Genomic DNA, 17,671 nt, shown 5'->3' with positions numbered 1-17,671 from the left:
ACAGAACACAACAATGCACTATATTGGGGAGAAGTGTTTACAAAAAATGTGCATTTTAGTCAAAATGGCTGTATTTTTGTATGGGAGCAAAAATGGGAATTTTAGGAGAGATTTGCACTAAAAAGCTGGCAGACTTTCATGAGGGGTTGTTGTTTTTTAAAGTTGCAAGCAGCTGTGAAAATGTGGAGAGCTGAGATGAAGATTGGAGAAATGAGAAAGGGAAATGGGCAGATTTACCCACCCCTAAGTTTGTTTAATGATAGGGTCGGACTCCAGATTGTCAGTAATATAAACCAAGAAACGGTAAGAGCCTAGCCTATTGACTTCAGAAGTAAGTCTCATTGTATCAGCAGGGCTTACACCCAAGTAATCAGGCACACAACTTCAACCAAAACCTGGCAAAGCTTTCCTGACCAGATATTTTTGGGGGTGGGGAAGATGTTGTTGTTGTTGTTGTTTAGTCATTTAGTCGTGTCTGCATGTCCGACTCTTCGTGACCCCATGGACCAGAGCACGCCAGGCACGCCTGTCTTCCACTGCCACCCGTAGTTTGGACAAACTCATGCTGGTAGCTTCGTGAACACTATCCAACCATCTCATCCTCTGTCGTCCCCTTCTCCTTGTGCCCTCCATCTTTCCCAGCATCAGGGTCTTTTCCAGGGAGTCTTCTCTTCTCATGAAGTGGCCAAAGTATTGGAGCCTCAGCTTCAGGATCTGTCCTTCCAGTGATCACTCAGGGCTGATTTCCTTCAGAATGGATAGGTTTGATCTTCTTGCAATCCATGGGACTCTCAAGAGTCTCCTCCAGCGCCCTAATTCAAAAGCATCAATTCTTCGGCGATCAGCCTTCTTTATGGTCCAGCTCTCACTTCCATACATCACTACTGGGATTTTTCCCAGTAGTGGGGAAGATAGTTGTGTGTAATAGAGGACATCAACACACCACCTGCATGCTAATTTTGCAGTAGCTAATGGTCCACTTCTATTTATCTGACTTGGCAGGCTCTAGAGTGCCCTAAAGAAGACCCCACCACTCTGAAAGGACACCCTCACCATATCACATCAACATTCTTTAAACATTTCCACGGAACACTTATCTCTCAATGACAGCATGCGACACTTACCAAAGCTGTGTTGTAGAAGCACTGTGAGCAACAGTTAATCTGCCTGTGGGACTTTCTGGTTTTCTCCAAAATAACACTATCCCTGTGGAGTTGCAGGTGGTAAAAATTATATGGGGGAGGGTTACTTCCAAAGTTTTGGCTTGCTCTAAGCAAGGATAATGCATATGTCTAATAGCTTTTTGCATGTTCAAGGTATTCACTTAATTACTACAAGTTTGGAAACTAGCAACAAATCCTAATCCCTCTCCCATCTCACTATTTTGGGTAGACCTAAATGGGACACGGGTGGCGCTGTGGGTTAAACCACAGAGCCTAGGGCTTGCCGATCAGAAGGTTGGTGGTTCGAATCCCCGCGACGAGGTGAGGTCCCATTGCCTGGTCCCTGCTCCTGCCAACCTAGTAGTTCAAAAGTACAAAGTGCAAGTAGATAAATAGGTACCGTTCTGGTGGGAAGGTAAACGGTGTTTCCGTGCACTGCTCTGGTTCACCAGAAGCGGCTTAGTCATACTGGCCACATGACCCGGAAGCTGTACTCCGGGTCCCTCGGCCAGTAAAGCGAGATAAGCGCCGCATCCCCAGAGTCGTCTACAACTGGACCGAACGGTCAGGCATCCCTTTACCTTTTCAAAAGTTACACTAGCAGACATTAAAGTCTTATTAGGTGTATACTGGCACTTTTAATTTCCATTGGCAGTTATAAAAAAGACATCAGAAAATTTTGGTTAGCTAGTCACACATAAATAAGTATGTGAACTTACAATTAAGAGAACATATTCTTAAATTTTTGTATGCTATTGGCCCCCTTTCCAGTCAAACCTTTTCCACAGAACCTGCAACCACCAGTGATTTGGCCTTACCTGATCTCTCTCTTTTCTTTCATAGGCTTTGGAATCTTCTGGATTGCTTTAATCCTTTCACTGGTGGACATGTCTGCAAGATCACCAATTAACTTTTCTTCTGCAAAAAAAAAAAAGAAGTATTTGACACCTCCCATAATATATTTCCAAGTTATTTCACAATAATAATTCTATATAAGCAAGCAATTAAACATATACAAACAATTAAAAACAATGTTGCATGTGAAAAACAATCAGAACAAATACAGATACAGATTGGGATAATATATTTTAGAAAGTGGCTTAAAAGCCCTTCAGACAGAGCAGGCAATACCAATAGACAAGGGCATCTGCACTATACATTTAAAGCACTAGGATACCACATTAATACAATACAAATACAATTTGGGGAAATACAATTCATTAAGGAAGGGTGCTGAGATTTGCTAGAGACTCTTATTCTGCTCACAGAGCTGCAATTCCCAGAATTCCCTGGGAATAAGGACTGATAATAATAACAATAACAACAACAACAACAACAACAACAACAATAATAATAATTTATTTATTCCCCACCCATCTGTCTGGGTTTCCCCAGCCACTCTGGGAGGCTCCCAAGAGAATACTAAACAGAATAAAACACCAAACATTAAAAACTTCCCAGATGTCTTTAAAAAGTCAGATAGTTGTTTATTTCCTTGACATCTGATGGGAGGGCGTTCCACAGGGCAGGCGCCACTCTGGAAACTGTAGTTCTGTGAAGGGCTCTCCCAGCAACTCCCAGCTCCCTTAACCAGCTTTGGTTCCTATGATTCTTCGGGGGAACCAAATAGTGGTATCATAGGGTTTTACATGTACAGGGCAGGTATGGCCAGAGTGATGCGGCTGCCTCGGGTGACAGGCGCAGGGGAGCAGCAGCCAAGGCGCTGTGGCGGAAAGAACTGGCTGTACCCTCTAAATAATCTTGCTGCATTCAGGAGTAGTGGAAGATGCTGTCCTGTCAGCCAATGTTGAAGTAAGATTCAACTTCTCTGCATGGAATAACAAGGGGTTGCCATGTTGTCCCTTGCCTTAGACTCCTCCTTATAGTTCCACAGTAGAATAATTCTTTGGAAAATCCCTTCCCCTCCCCCCAAGAAAATTATTGCTGTAACAAAAGGAAAGGAACACTTATTGTGGCACAGTACGCTTATGTCTTGCATGGGGTCATGTTCTGGTGATGGTGTGTATATGCAAAAATGCCTATACATGAACCACCCCGTTGGAACTGCCCTCAAACAACCATCCTCAACTTCCAAGCAAGATGGAGAGCTTTTAAGCTCTCCACCTTGCTTACTGGGCTCTGGGATGCTCTCATGAGATCTCATGGGACCATTTGAGTTCCTGCGAGATCTTGCAAGAGCACCCTAGAGCAGTGTTTCCCAACCTTTGGTCTTTGGCAGTTTTTGGACCACAGTTCCCATCATCCATGACCACTGGTCTTCCTAGCAAGGGATGATGGGAGTTGTAGTCCAAAAACAGCTGGAAACCCAAGGTTGGGAAATGCTGCCCTAGAGCAAGGTAAGCAAGTCCAAGAGCTTAAAAGCTCTTTCCACACTGGGAAAACCCAGCACAAAAAAGGAGCTTTTAAGCTCTCCACCTTGCATGCAATTAATTTGCAGGATTTCAAGCAGCTGGCTTTGAACCACACAAGGTTGAAATCACACAAGTAAATTGGGTGCAAGATGCAATTGTACTGTAATGATTTAATAACACATTGACCAACAACACTGGGCCTCTAAAAATTATTTCCATAGGAAACCTGAGAGGAATGAGAGAAAAGTTGGAAGAATTTATTTACCATCCTTTTTCTTGGTCTCTTCATATCCTGGGTCTGATCGAAATAGACTAGACGGTGTCATGAAGACCGTATCAACTTCTTGCCTGTGACGTCTCTGGATTAAGTGAACTGAGGAATTAACCAAAGCACCTTTTTAGTGAACTTTACAAAACTTAATAAATGAAGCACTGATCTAAATAGATTTGTTTTCATACAGCTTACCTTCCCAGTGTAATATGCTAGAAGTCTACTGTGGGGAGAGGTAAGGTGTATGAGAGCCTAACTAGGTTATATAAGATCACTTATATAAGCTGTTAAGAAATTTTCTTATATGTTATTTCACAGTTTCCCACTTTAAAAAAATTAAACTGATTCTTTTCCTTTTCCATAACTGGTTAGCTAAAACCCTTGAGTTTTCATTACCAAGTTCATAATAGGATTGTTTAAGATATTGAATGGTCACAATTTTGGGGATATTTAGTGAGTAAAGCTGTTTTATTTTCCCGTCAGTAAGCACATTTACTAGATGCAATTTTATGTTATCCTGTTCCTAAATGTCTACAACTAATGGTAGACAAAGGACTTTACTCTCTTGTTTCAGTGTACTGTGTTACTGATAAGAGTACCCCAAACCACAGCCTTGAAGGTATCCCATACCAGTGCTGGAGTATGAAGACCAGTGTCATTAAATGCCAAAAGCCACTGGGATTTCCTTAAGCAAGCTTTGTTGAACCAAACAGTTCTGCTGTTAGGAAATTTGAACCTGCCAGCATATGGGCAGCCAATGCACCCCCATCAATTAAGCCACGGGATTGTGTTTACCTGCTATATTCAGTTATGTGCATACACTTCAAAATTTGAGAGCAGCAGAATCTGAATACCATGGGTACTTATACCTTCCACTTCAGAGCCAGAAGATGCAATTAATTGGTCTCTAATGGTCTGGGAACAACATGGCATTTATTCACTGCAATCTTCCTTTGGCAAATGATTTTAAATATTATTCCTGGCCTAAGTGGAGGTGGAACGTCTGAAGCATCTGTTTTTAGGTAAACCTTTTCCAGGTCTTCAACAGTCTCCATGTTTGAACTTAAGAAATTTGTGGTGGCTGAAGTATTTTTGCCCCAAACAAATTTCTCCTGCAACCACTTACAGTAATTGGGCCAGAATGCTTTGTGTCCAATGTGCTGCCTGGATTCTCAATATTTACATGTTTATTATTCAGCTGGTTCTTTGGGGAATCGATTTCACCACCCAGAAATAGGAGGTTTCAATAAGAAAAGAGGATCTTTTGTTCTGTTATGAAGAACAAAATAGCTTGATCTTTGTCTCTCATGAATGAAGGACATTACTACTTTGAAGGGAAATGGCAGATCTTAGCTTGGAAAGAATTTCATCCCCATCCCTAACATAGGGCTGCCATATTTCAAAAATCATGACGCAAAAACCGCCACCGAGCCCAAACAGCCCAAGCCAGAGAGTTTAAAGACATCACTCACAATTGCATTTCTTGTTTTATGCTGAGGTAGGACAACTCACTCTGAGGAAGAAAAATCACACTGTGGAGAATGACTCCGGTCCCATATATCTGAAAGACCACCTCCTTCCTCACAGACCCTCTTGGGTACTGAGATCGGCACAGGGGACCCTCGTGCAGTTAGTTCGTCTGCCCTCAGAGGCTCGAGGAGGGTGACAGGACAGGGCATTCACTGTGGTGGCCCCCAAGTTGTAGAACTACCTTCCACAGAAGTGTGTCTGGCACCTTCATTATACAGCTTCTGGAGAATGTTGAAGACACATGTTTTCCCCCTGGCTTTTGACAACTGAAGTGTACGTTTTTATAATTGTAAGCTGTTTTTAATAGTTTTTAATAGTGTGTTTTAATTCTGTAACCTGCCCTAGAACCTAAAGGTAAAGGAAACAAACAAACAAACAAACACCAGGATGCATGGTCTCTATATCCTTTAGAATATACTTCAAAAAACTTTTCATAATCAAATGATATTTGCCTATTCAGTAAATTTTCTTACACAGTATTTAAAATTCAAATCAGCTGTGAAACCTACTCTGAATAATTTTTGATATCAAAACTTAAAAGTTTCAACAATGCCATTATATCCCATAAACCTTACCTCCATCAGGCATATCACCCAGTCTATGTGAATAAGGATCATTCAGAAGATTATTAGCAGTAGGCGACCTCTGTATTAATTCTGGTTCATACTCAAATGAAGGATTAACTAATGAAAAAAAAAAGAAAAGTACAGAAGCAGGTTGCATCTCTTCTTGTAGTACACACACACACACACACACAAATCCAGGGGGAAAGCGAGGACCCTGTAGCACTAGTTTTCTGGGTCTAGAGATTTTGTACATTTTTGCATGGAAGAGCATTCAATCACATATATGCCCCGCCTCCACTCTGACACAGTACAGCCCAAACCCAAGTGACAGCCAGGGCACAACCGAATTCACAAGCTGTTTGCGCATGCACACACAGACCCACCTTTTCCAATTTCACCAAAAATAAAATTGCATATATTCAGAGATTTTACCCCAGTTTTTCCATCATGTGTCCTTTTTATTAGTGGGGGGGGGGAGCCTAGAATTCTGCCGAAGCCAAAATAGTAACTCACAGCCAGGCATCCCTAGTCCCGCCGGCAGCTGTGCAGATACTTACACAATCAAAGTATTAGATATATTACAGTATTCCCTGCATTTCTGACACACAAGTTTTAGAGGGCTGTTGTCATTTAGCCCAAAATTGCACCAGCCACACACGGATGAAATTTCAACAGGCTTCAAGGATTTTGCACAAATAAATCCTAAATTTGATGTGGAGGAAGACACCCAAAACAGTTCAGTATGCACTGAATGCCTACAAAAGGCTGACTGTTTTTGGAGGGATGGAGAACTAGGAAAGATGTATGATGGAAAGGAGCGGCTGGGGTCTTTAAAACATCAACATTTCATGTGGAATCCTTTTCTTGCGGTTCCCACTTGCATTTTTCCATTACAGTAACCTCAAAATGTTCTGCATTATTCCGTTACAACTTGCAAACATAAAATGCAATGACACACCATGAGAGTTTCCATATGGATTTGCACTGGACATCTCGGGCACAAAATCTGTCCGTCTGTATTCATCATCATCAGATGGAGTCTGCATCGAGCTCATAGGCATCAGCACAAACGAGCTCCGTCCTCGTTCTTCAGCGTTGTCATAATCAACATCGGATTCGTAGGGAGAGGCGCCGTAAGGATTAAAACGAAAAGAAGTGCTCCTCTGAGAGGGTCTTCTGTGTGAAAAATAAAGAGGGGGGGGCAGTAAGCAGCTACCTGGAAGGAAGTGAAATATAGGCATTGCTTAAAGGTAAAGGTAAAGGTACCCCTGCCCGTACGGGCCAGTCTTGACAGACTCTGGGGTTGTGCGCCCATCTCACTTAAGAAGCCAGGGGCCAGCGCTGTCCGGAGACACTTCCGGGTCACGTGGCCAGCGTGACATCGCTGCTCTGGCGAGCCAGAGTCGCACACGGAAACGCCGTTTACCTTCCCGCTGGTAAGCGGTCCCTATTTATCTACTTGCACCCAGAGGTGCTTTCGAACTGCTAGGTTGGCAGGCGCTGGGACCGAGCAGCGGGAGCGCACCCCGCCGCAGGGATTCGAACCGCCGACCTTTCGATCGGCAAGTCCTAGGCGCTGAGGCTTTAACCCACAGCGCCACCTGCGTCCCTCAGGCATTGCTTAGAAAGGCCTAAAAATGTCAGAAGAACCCTGATGGATCTGACTACAGGTCTGTAAAGCTAACCACCCTCTCACTATCTCAGGATGAAAGGGAGTGTGCGTTTGTAGGGGCAATGATTCAAAGGCTTCATGATTAGAGGCAGTTCTCAAGGGCGCCATTTGCCCATGGGCGCCACACTGGTGGCCCCAGGACTATGTAGTTCAACTTCCTGTATCTCACAATGGCTATTCAGATACTTCTGGAACGTCAACTAGGTAAGGTAAAGGGACCCCTGACCATTAGGTCCAGTCGTAACCGACTCTGGGGTTGCGGCGCTCATCTCACTTTATTGGCTGAGGGAGCCGGCGTACAGCTTCCGGGTCATGTGGCCAGCATGACTAAGCCGCTTCTGGAGAACCAGAGCAGCGCCCGTAAAGGCCGTTTACCTTCCCGCCGGAGCAGTACCTATTTATCTACTTGAACTTTGACGTCCTTTCGAACTGCTAGGTTGGCAGGAGCAGGGACCAAGCAACGGGAGCTCACCCCGTCGCAGGGATTCGAACCGCTGACCTTCTGATCGGCAAGTCCTAGGCTCTGTGGTTTAACCCACAGCGCCACCTGCGTCCCTGAAATGTCAACTAGAAGGACACAAATTCTCCTCCTCACAATCTCCAGCAAGTGATAGTGCGAGGCATGCCCTCTCTGATCTTAGAGGTAGCATATAGCCCACATGACTAGTTCCCACTGATAGCCTTTTCCCTCCATATAACCACCTAAGAGTAGCCATCTTTGAGCATGACCTGAAAAAGGCTTGGGGAACCTTTGGCCCCCAGCTAGCAAGGTCAATGGTGATGGCTGATGGGATTCGAACCCAATAACATTTGGAGCGCCAAAAGTTCCCCAGCTCTTTTAATGAGAATGTGAATCTTATTTTGAATGTATGTTGCATATGTAAAATGTTGGTGTCTGCGACACTGGTGATATTGTGTCTTCTGTGCAATTAGTAGAGGTCTCCTCTGAGAGACCAGAAATGCATATCCTAATAAGTCTGAAATGCAGTGGCAATACATGCTCCAATTGGCTGTGTAGTTGTGAAGGAGTTTTCCTCTGTATGTTTGGTTCAAGGTTTCCCTGCTATGTAGAAGGCAGGGACTACAGGTCTCTGGTCCTCTCTTCTCAAATTATATACTGTTTTCGTTCATTTTTCTCAGTGAGGTATTATTATCTGGATTTCTTTTCTCTTTAGATTCTGCCTGTGTTACAAAAGAAACTTTGGTACCCATGAGGACTAAACATTCAGTAACAGAATGCTGCCAATCAGGAAACAAAAACAGAAGTCTGAGTAAATGAAATGGCTTACTGGAGAAGGGTGTGTTTTGCTGCCACCCTGAACAGAAATACTTTTACTTGTAATAAATAATCTAGATATCAATTCACAGAATGAGTAGCTAGGTTTATTCTAGGAACATGCATCATTATTTGCTTTGTTAATTCAACAATAGCAACCGCTTAGTCTTTCATATGCTATACAGTACTTCAGACTTACATTCTGTCAATCTCTAGCGTTTCAGAGTGGTGATAGTCTGGGTTTTCAAAGGCTTCATTATTGTAGTGGAAAGACATGATGCATCCAAATCTTTGCCTTCGTATGAAAGATGTTTAGAAATCAACTTGGTGGACTGTTTTCAGTTTTTTATTGGGCGAAGTTTCATCCCGAATCTATTTTAAAAGAAATTAAATTAAAATACGTTCCAGCCAATCCTTCACACTCACACCCTCTTGTTTAACTCTTTAACTTTAACTCTCTCTCAATCTCTCTTCCCCCCCCCCCCCCGCCACACACAGAGTTTTCTCAGTTAAAAATCACATACCTTCTCAGAAGTCCTATGAGGAGTTGAACTGGGCATGTTTTACTTTGCTAGAGGGTTCCAGGTCCCCTATCCCTAACATAAGAGTTACACAGAGCGATCACAACTAGTAGCCACTGATACCCTTGTCCTCTTTGAGTTTCTTTCCTTTCCTTTTAAAGCCATCAAACTCAGAAGCCAGCATGTCTTCTTCTAACAATGAATGTCACAAATGCATAGGGTTATACCCAGTGTTAGCCTGACTCAATGTGCTATAATTCATGGACATTACTTACTGCGGTCCATGAATTTCAGTGGCTATACTCTATGTTGGATATAACCCACTAAAGACTGTGTGAAAGATAGCTCCATTCATCCACCCCAAATCTACCTGAATTCAACTCATTGGGTGTCCTTGAGCTGTAGAATTTTGGGATGATGGTGGCGGGAAACCACAACAGTATGTTATATGCTGAATACTACATTCCGGTGTGGATGTACTATATCAATGAACCATGGTTATGAGATTGGGAACAGGTGAAGGGATTGCATACTTTCTCATGAGAATCCAGACCCTCCAAGTGTCCCTATATTCCAGGGACAGTCTCATATTTACAGAAGCCATCTCTGATTTAATCAGTTAATCAGTTTCTGATTTAATCCTGCTTTTCCTTATATGTCCCTATTTTCATCAGAGAAATGTTGAAGGGTATGGAGTTATGTAACCCACAAGCCAAGGAGATAAGTAACTAGACAACCTTTAGAAGACATCTGAAGACAGCCCTGTATAGGGAAGTTTTAAAAACAAATGTTTAATGGTTTCTTACGTTTTTATGTATGTCGGAAGCCGCCCAGAATGGCTGGGGCAATCCAGTCAGATGGGTGGGGTACAAAGAATAAAATTATTAATATTATCACTACTGTGGAATGGGACACCCCTATTTTCACTGGAGAAACATTGGAGAGTATGTCTCACCCAGCTTAACTAAAGATCAAATTACATAAGCACTAACATTAGCTGTGGTTAAGTGCTGATAACAGAGCCTGAAATCTCAGTTTTAAACTTTGGGTTAAGGATTACGGTCTTTATATTTATGCTAATACTTTGGTTTATGAACTGGTTGAATTGTGGATTGTTTTGTATTTTTATTGTTGACCCCCCCAGCCCCATTTTTTTTTCTTACAATACTTAAAAATGTATCTTTCAGTCTGGGGACAAATTCCGTCTAACAGCACTGGGCCTCAATAGGAAAGCCACAATTCTTTCTTCTAAACTGTGTTTTTGTCTTCAGGTTAGGATTAACCTGTTCTGGCCTTTTTATGTTATTCCTATGAGATGACATGTTTAAGCTTGCCAAAAAACCAAACACAAATCCCATCTTCAAATATCCACTACGTCACTTAGAAACCACAAGGAAATACTGAGTGCTAAAAGAGTTAGCAATCCTTTGGCATTTGTTCAGCGAGACCAGGAAAGGTAGAAATGCTTTCATGGTCCTCAAGACAAAGGTCAGCCATTTTACTTGAACATAAGCAGCCTACCCTCTCTATCGGGTCATCAGGAACTTGCTGTCAGCAAAAGTTCCAGGTGGCAATATAAAACATGGCAAATAAGTTAATACATTCTTTTACTCGGACTTCGATACCAACACGATACCAACACCATCAGCAAAACTCTTTTTCTTCCCAGAATCCTGAAGGAAAGTGTTTATGCTTCTACAAAACTAATTTGTGTAATACAGAAAGGAATAGTTTTTCTCTCTCTCACACACACACAGCCTTGATTCTGCTCTCTCCAGCTACTTTTTTTTAAAAAATTATAATATAAATTTTATTTTCAATGCAACATTACAACAAAAATTACAAACATTGAATCCAAAATAAAACTATACAAACAAGAAAGAAAAACAAAACACAAAAAGGGAAAAAGAAAAAAAAGAAAAAAGGGGGGAGCATACATCTACAAATAAAACCATATCTTCATTCTAGTCTAGGCATTCATTGAATTTGACATATGTGTGTATATGTGTACTTGTCAAATTCAATCTTATAGTTAAATAAAGTGTGTCATTTTGCCCTCAGTCGGTATGCCACCTTAGCACATCATGCTATTATTAAGTGATTTAATCACTGAGGTCAAAACAAACAGGACAAGCTCCAGGATCAAGGAGTCCCTTTGCAATGTTCCCTCCCCTCCTATATATCCTACCTGCCCCATACATTTGAAGCAGTATCACACCACCTTAAAGAGCCACCACTCCCCCCCCCCCCAAAAAAAAAATCCTAAGAGCTACAGTTTGCTAAAGGTGCTGAGAATTGTTGGGAGAGACCCCATTGTCACCCTACAGTGACAATTCCCAGAGTTCTCTGGGAAGCTCTGTGAGGGAAAGGAGGGCAATGGCTGCGCCAGAAAAGAAAGGGGGGGGCACAGAAGGGGCAAGGTATATTTCTCTGGACTCATTTAAGGTCGTTCTTCCTTGTCCCTGCTATAGACTTGTAGCTTCACTGGCTCTGGGTATTTATTTATTTTAGCTCATTCACTTTATTGTTTTCAGGATGTTCTCAACCAACTTGAGCAGCGAGAAACCGCAACCTCAAAGTAATAGCCTGAGCCATCAGTGAGGCTCTTTTGCTTCTCAGGTTACATCGAACTGAATACTGTGTTTGCTACCAGTTCCAGGTTATAATTTAATGAGATGTATCGCTTTCAAGAACTTCACCGACCAAGTTCATTTGGAGCAGGAAGGAGAGGAAATTAAAATATATGGAATCTTTGTTTGCTTTTAAAGAGCACAGCAATTGCATTAGCAATCTCTGCAACCATGATATCTTTTTAGAAAACTATTTCCCATTAAGATAGATCAGGAAGGCTGAACCACAGGCTGCCTTCTCTCTTTGGTCGTTTGGACTCTCTCCACGCCACACATCTTAGCCTAAATTTACATCCATTGCCCACCCACTTTTGACTGCCTTCTTCCACACAACTGCACCCCCACCATCACGTGCCCACCCCCCTTCCAGAAATTGATTTGGCCCTCAGCAAACAGGCAGGCTGCATATATTCGAAGCACATTTCCCCCCCTCCAAAAATTCTGGTTGCTGTAGTCTACCCCTCATAGAGTTACAATTCCCAGCAACACTTAACAAACTACATTGCCTAGCATTCCTAGAGGTGGGAAATGTGCTTTAAAGATATATCATATACACAGCGAGAGATAGAGATATTAGTAACCACACCTTGATTTACAGAGAAATATGCTTTTTCTCCACAGACTACCTTCTAGGTTTCTGCTACTATGGGGCAAATAAAAATGTTCCACTAACGCTAAAGAAGTATCCTGAGTTTGGCAAGTAGTGCAGAGCCAAGGGGTGCTGTTTTCAGAAGGACAGTTGTGAAATAATATGGTTCACAGCCTTTATCATGTTCTTCCCCATAAAAATACAGTTAAGGTAGGCTTCTAGATGGAAGGAAAACTGAGGCTGAAGGTTAATCCTCATAGAAGTACAGAGCCAGCCCTACCACTGGGCACCATAAGACATCTTCCGAAGTTTCTAAGTGGGTAGGTTGGCAGCCAGGTGTGGAAACTGCCCATAAGGTAAGGAGAGCTCACCTGAGTTCAGATCCTGTTCTGCGCACCTTGATTCCTGAGAGCATGATGCTCATGCTGATTAGAGCAGACATGTGGTGGGAGCCAGGCTTTCCAAGGACTCCCCACAACCTTCGGAGCAGTCTTTATCCCAATCTACAAGCCCATCCACTTGAGCTAGCTACCATGAATAGCAGCCAGCTCATATCCCCACTGTACATTTAAAGCACTTTTAAAGCATATGGCTTCCACCCAAAAAAGAATTATGGGAACTGGAGTTCACCCCTCATAGAGACGCAATACCCAGCACCCTTAGCAAACTACAGTTGCCAGGATTCTTTGGGGGAAGTCATGTTCTTTAAATCTGCTTTAAACAGTGAGAAGATTATGGTTGTGGGGATCCTGCTGGGGGTGGGCTTAGGCAGATACTTGAATTTCCCATCTCCCAAGGCTGGAGGTCCAAGATGAATGCAGCAGACAAAGTTGCAAATTGCAATCCTGTACCCCAGGTACAGGGAAGTTTTTCTTCAGCCTGAGAGCCACATTCCCTCATGAGCATCTTTCTTGGGGTCACACTGAAGTGGTGGGTGTGGTCAGAGACAAAATATAGATGGAGGAAGATGGAAAAGTAAGTGGAGCAACAGATGTGACTCTTACATTAAGGTAAAAGGTAAAGGACGCCTGGACGGTTAAGTCCAGTCAAAGGCGACTATGGGGTTGTGGTGCTCATCTCGCTTTCAGGCCGAGGGAGCTGACGTTTGTCCACAGACAGTTTTCCGGTTCATGTAGCCAGCATGACTAAACCACTACTGGCATACGGATGACCGTGATGAGTGCCAGAGCACACAGAAACGTTTACCTTCCTGCCAGTGCTACTTGCACTGGCGTGCTTTCGAACTGCTAGGTTGGCAGGAGCTGAGACAGAGCAACGGGAGCTCACCCCCTTGTGGGGATTCGAACTGCCGACCTTCCAATCAGCAAACCCAAGAGACTCAGTGGTTTAGACCACAGCGCCACCCACGTCCATATACTCTTACATTAGGCCTCATCTGCACTATACATTTAAAGCAGTATCACTCCACTTTAAACAGTCATAGGTTCCCCCAAATAATCCTGGGAACTGCAATTTGTTAAGGCTGCTGAGAGTTGTTAGGAGACTCCTATTCCCCACCCAGAGCTACAATTCCCAGAATTCTCTTGGCAGAGGGTTAGACTGTTAAACCGTTCTGGGAATTGTAGCTCCTGACAACTTTCATCACCCTCAACAAACTAGTTTTTAGGATTATTTGGGAGAAGCCATGACTATTTAAAGTGGTACAATACTGCTTTAAATATATAGTGCAGGTGGGGCGTCTGTACAGAAGGCCAAATTCCAGTGACACAAAATCTAGACTATAACACACAGAGGAGGATGTGTCACAATTTGATGACACATTTCAGTCAGGCACTTCTGAAGGAGACAGGACATGTGCTGCTAAGTACCGGTATATTAACATCCTATCGATTTCTACAAGGACTAGACATACTTTATTTGCCTTGGGGCACCACCTGTTAACATAAGCATTGCAGTTAACTGATAAGGAAGAATAACATATTACATAAAACTCCTTCTACAATAAAGCAAGCACTAAGTTTACATGTGCAAGCACTTGTGTTTATATATGCAGTTTTGAATTTCTTCAGCTGCAACCAAATTTTAAGATTTTATAAGACTGAGAAAATAAATTGGAACCTGTTTTTTTTTAAGTTACCTGTCCATCAGCAAGGATAACAGCTACGCTATTTTATTTTATTTCACAACACTTATACACTGCTTTATTTTAATAAAAGCTCTAAGTGGTTTTATTATCATATCCTGCTCTTTTCAAAGACCTTGGCATACTTATAGCTGTTGACACTAATGTTCGCTAATCAGCCTTGCTGAAAATTCCCACCCCCATCAGATCATTATGCTGTTGTTCACTTCCTTATTGACTAAATGTCCAAAGGTGGATTATAAAAATTACACAGATCCTTTGGGAGCAAAAAGGAAGCTGAGAAATTTTCTTTAAAGCAGGAAGAGTTTTCTATTACAAACCACTTTAACAAACACTCATCAAACTCAATAGGGCCAACTTCCCAAAAATACATCTAGGATGGGAACGTTAAAGTTAAATACATCTTTCAAAAATCTAACCAGTCACTGTGTTCTTTCTGTACTTCCTAATTGATAGCTTCTATATCCCAAACTCCCTGATAAAACACACACACACAAAATACTACAAAATACGTACAGTACACAAACACACACAAGAGGGGGTGTCCTCAGGGGGGAAAAATGGAGGAAGGAGAAAGTATAACACCAAAAGTGTGAAGCAGGCTAGTTTCTCAGTAAGAATAATGCTTGTAACAGTTTGCATCAGATCTCGGGTTTTACAAAAGCTAGAAACTTATTCCTTTTCTCTATTTTGTTTTAATGAAACCTGGGAATCTGGGGGTTAGGGTTTTCCAGAGGAAGCAACAGTCTCCATTTCCCACCTCTGTGGACACCTATATTTTTATCTGTATAATGTGTTTGAGTGTGTTTAAGGTCTCTAGGTCTCTTTGTATTTCGGTGCTAGCACTGGTACAAAGTCAGCCCTTTACATGAAGACCCTGGCAATGAGAGAGGTGCAAGAGTAAGGAAACTCTGCATGGGCGTCCTGACGATTTTTTAAAAACTACAAAGTGATAGCAGACAGGTGAGAGTAGGCTAGTTTCTCAGCAAAAGGGGGAAAAGAAAGAATGCTGCCTGCACATTTCTTCTCGTAACTCAGACTCTACAAATGCTAGAAAATTAAGCTTTTTAAGAGCTGAAAGCTGAGTATCTGGGGAGGGAGCCCCCTCGTCCACGCCCCCTGCGGATGCCCATGGAGCCGTGGGAAGCGCCAGGAAGGGAAAGAGGTTCTCCTGTAAGACCACCCACGCGGTATAAACAAGGTGGGAGAGAAATAAGTCCTGAAACAGACAAGGAAGCAGTAATGGTGTCGTGGCTTCTTACCTCTTGGAAGGAGCCGGCTCTCCTCTCCACTCAGGGATGCAGCAGCTGGCTAGTGGATCCGGCCCCCAGCGGGAAGGTTTTGCTAGAATGTTGGAAGCTCCGCTCAAGTCATCATTCTGGTCCTCTTCTTGGGCTGCTGCTTTCTCAGGAAGTGACTGGCAGAGAATCCCAGGTAAGGGGGCGGGGGGGGGGGCGGGTGGAGAGAGGGAAGGGTTCCGCCCCCCGGCAGATCAGCAGGTGCCGACACCTTAAGCTGCCCTCGTCCCCAGCAGCAACCCACCCACTGCCCCGCAAAGGCACAGTCGCAACACACAAAAGTGGTGCGTTAAAGGAACGTCTCGTCCGGGCAGCTGAGGTTAGAGCAGCTCTGGGGGACAATCTCCGTTCCTGCATCCAAACCCCGGGATTTCCCCCTCGAAGCTCAGCTGAAGGTTTGCTAGCAGTAATTGCAACGAAAGTCCACCCGTCCACCCCGTGCTTTGCCTGATGCTTAACCTGTTGCATGTTTTCACTGGCGTGTTCACATTTCCGCATAACTATACGCATTCAATTCTTTGTCCGAGGTCTGTGCTATTCAACGTGAGTAGGCAATATAAAACCACAGGAGACACAGAGAAACGTTGCTGTGTTGCGTCGATACTGTACTATGTACTTGTTCTCACACGCCAACGCCTCAGTTGGGTGGTCGAAAAACTCACCTAAGAAGAGGCCTGCTGGATCAGGCCCAATGGTCCGTCTAGGGCAGTATCCTGTTCCCACGCAGGGCAACCACATGCTCATGAGAAGCCCATAAGCAGGATCCGAGCAGAAAAGCACTTTCCCCTCTTGTGATTTACAGCAACCAGTATTCAGAGGTGTACTGTGTGGAGGCAGAACATAACCATTAGGGCTGGTAGCCATTGATGAGCCCAATCCTTCATGAAGTTGTCTAATCTCTTAAAGTCACCCAAATTGGTTTATTATTATTATTATTAAATTTATTTATTTGGTTTTTCAGATTAAAATTTTACAATCACATTTCCAACATACAGCATAAAAACTAGATTCCGAGGAATCTCCTGGACTCCCCTCCTCCCCTTTGTGGGTCCTACTGTTAATCATTTCCTCCTGCATCTTTTACAATACAGTGGTACCTCGGGTTACGTACGCTTCAGGTTACAGACTCCACTAACCCAGAAACAGTGCTTCAGGTTAAGAACTTTGCTTCAGGATGAGAAGAGAAATTGTGCTCCGGCAGCGCAGCAGCAGCAGGAGGCCCCATTAGTTAAAGTGGTGCTTCAGGTTAAGAACAGTTTCAGATTAAGAACAGACCTCCGGAACGAATTAAATACTTAACCCAAGGTACCACTGTAATCCAAATCTTTTACATCTCCATTATGTCCGAAATTCACCATTAAGATAAAAGTGTTATTCCAATCCTACTAACAATGCTAGCTGTTTACAATGGTTTTAAAGATAAGTTATAAATTTCCTCCATTCCTTATTAAAATGTTGGTCTTCTTGATTTCTGATTCTTCCGGTCACTTTAGCCATTTCAGCATAATCCATCAACTTAATCTGCCATTCTTCTGATGATCATCGCTACATTTTTGGGGGCTGTAACCAAATACCGGTAAGTTCTACTCAGAGAAGACCTGCTGAAATTAGTGGCCCTAAGCTAACCTTGTCCATCAATTCTGAGGGCTCTACTACTCTGAGCAGGATGGATACTGGAT

The 17,671-nt window shown here is 43.0% G+C and overlaps 1 protein-coding gene across 2 annotated transcripts in view; it reads right to left on the bottom strand.

Moving 5' to 3' along the window:
- Positions 1-16,828, bottom strand: part of TMC5 (transmembrane channel like 5) — a 35,437-nt gene extending 18,609 nt beyond the window's left edge. Inside the window, exons 1-7 of one of the 2 annotated variants that reach the window (XM_079953757.1) lie at positions 15,957-16,828; positions 9,050-9,222; positions 6,861-7,078; positions 5,912-6,019; positions 3,801-3,908; positions 1,982-2,081; positions 1,125-1,206 (exon numbers count right to left, since the gene is read on the bottom strand). In XM_079953757.1, coding sequence (XP_079809883.1) covers positions 1,125-1,206; positions 1,982-2,081; positions 3,801-3,908; positions 5,912-6,019; positions 6,861-7,078; positions 9,050-9,126 — 693 coding nt within the window. In that variant the 5' untranslated portion in view covers positions 9,127-9,222; positions 15,957-16,828. Of the gene's footprint in view, positions 1-1,124; positions 1,207-1,981; positions 2,082-3,800; positions 3,909-5,911; positions 6,020-6,860; positions 7,079-9,049; positions 9,317-15,956 lie in introns of those variants that run through there. The other variant, XM_079953758.1, reaches the window with a different exon arrangement.
- Positions 16,829-17,671: the final 843 nt, after the last annotated feature.

Source organism: Podarcis cretensis (genome assembly GCF_951804945.1).
Source record: "Podarcis cretensis genome assembly, chromosome: 14".
In the NCBI taxonomy this organism is placed as follows: domain Eukaryota; kingdom Metazoa; phylum Chordata; class Lepidosauria; order Squamata; family Lacertidae; genus Podarcis; species Podarcis cretensis.
Note: the sequence above shows the minus strand (reverse complement) of the source record. Positions and strands in the feature narration are given on the sequence as shown.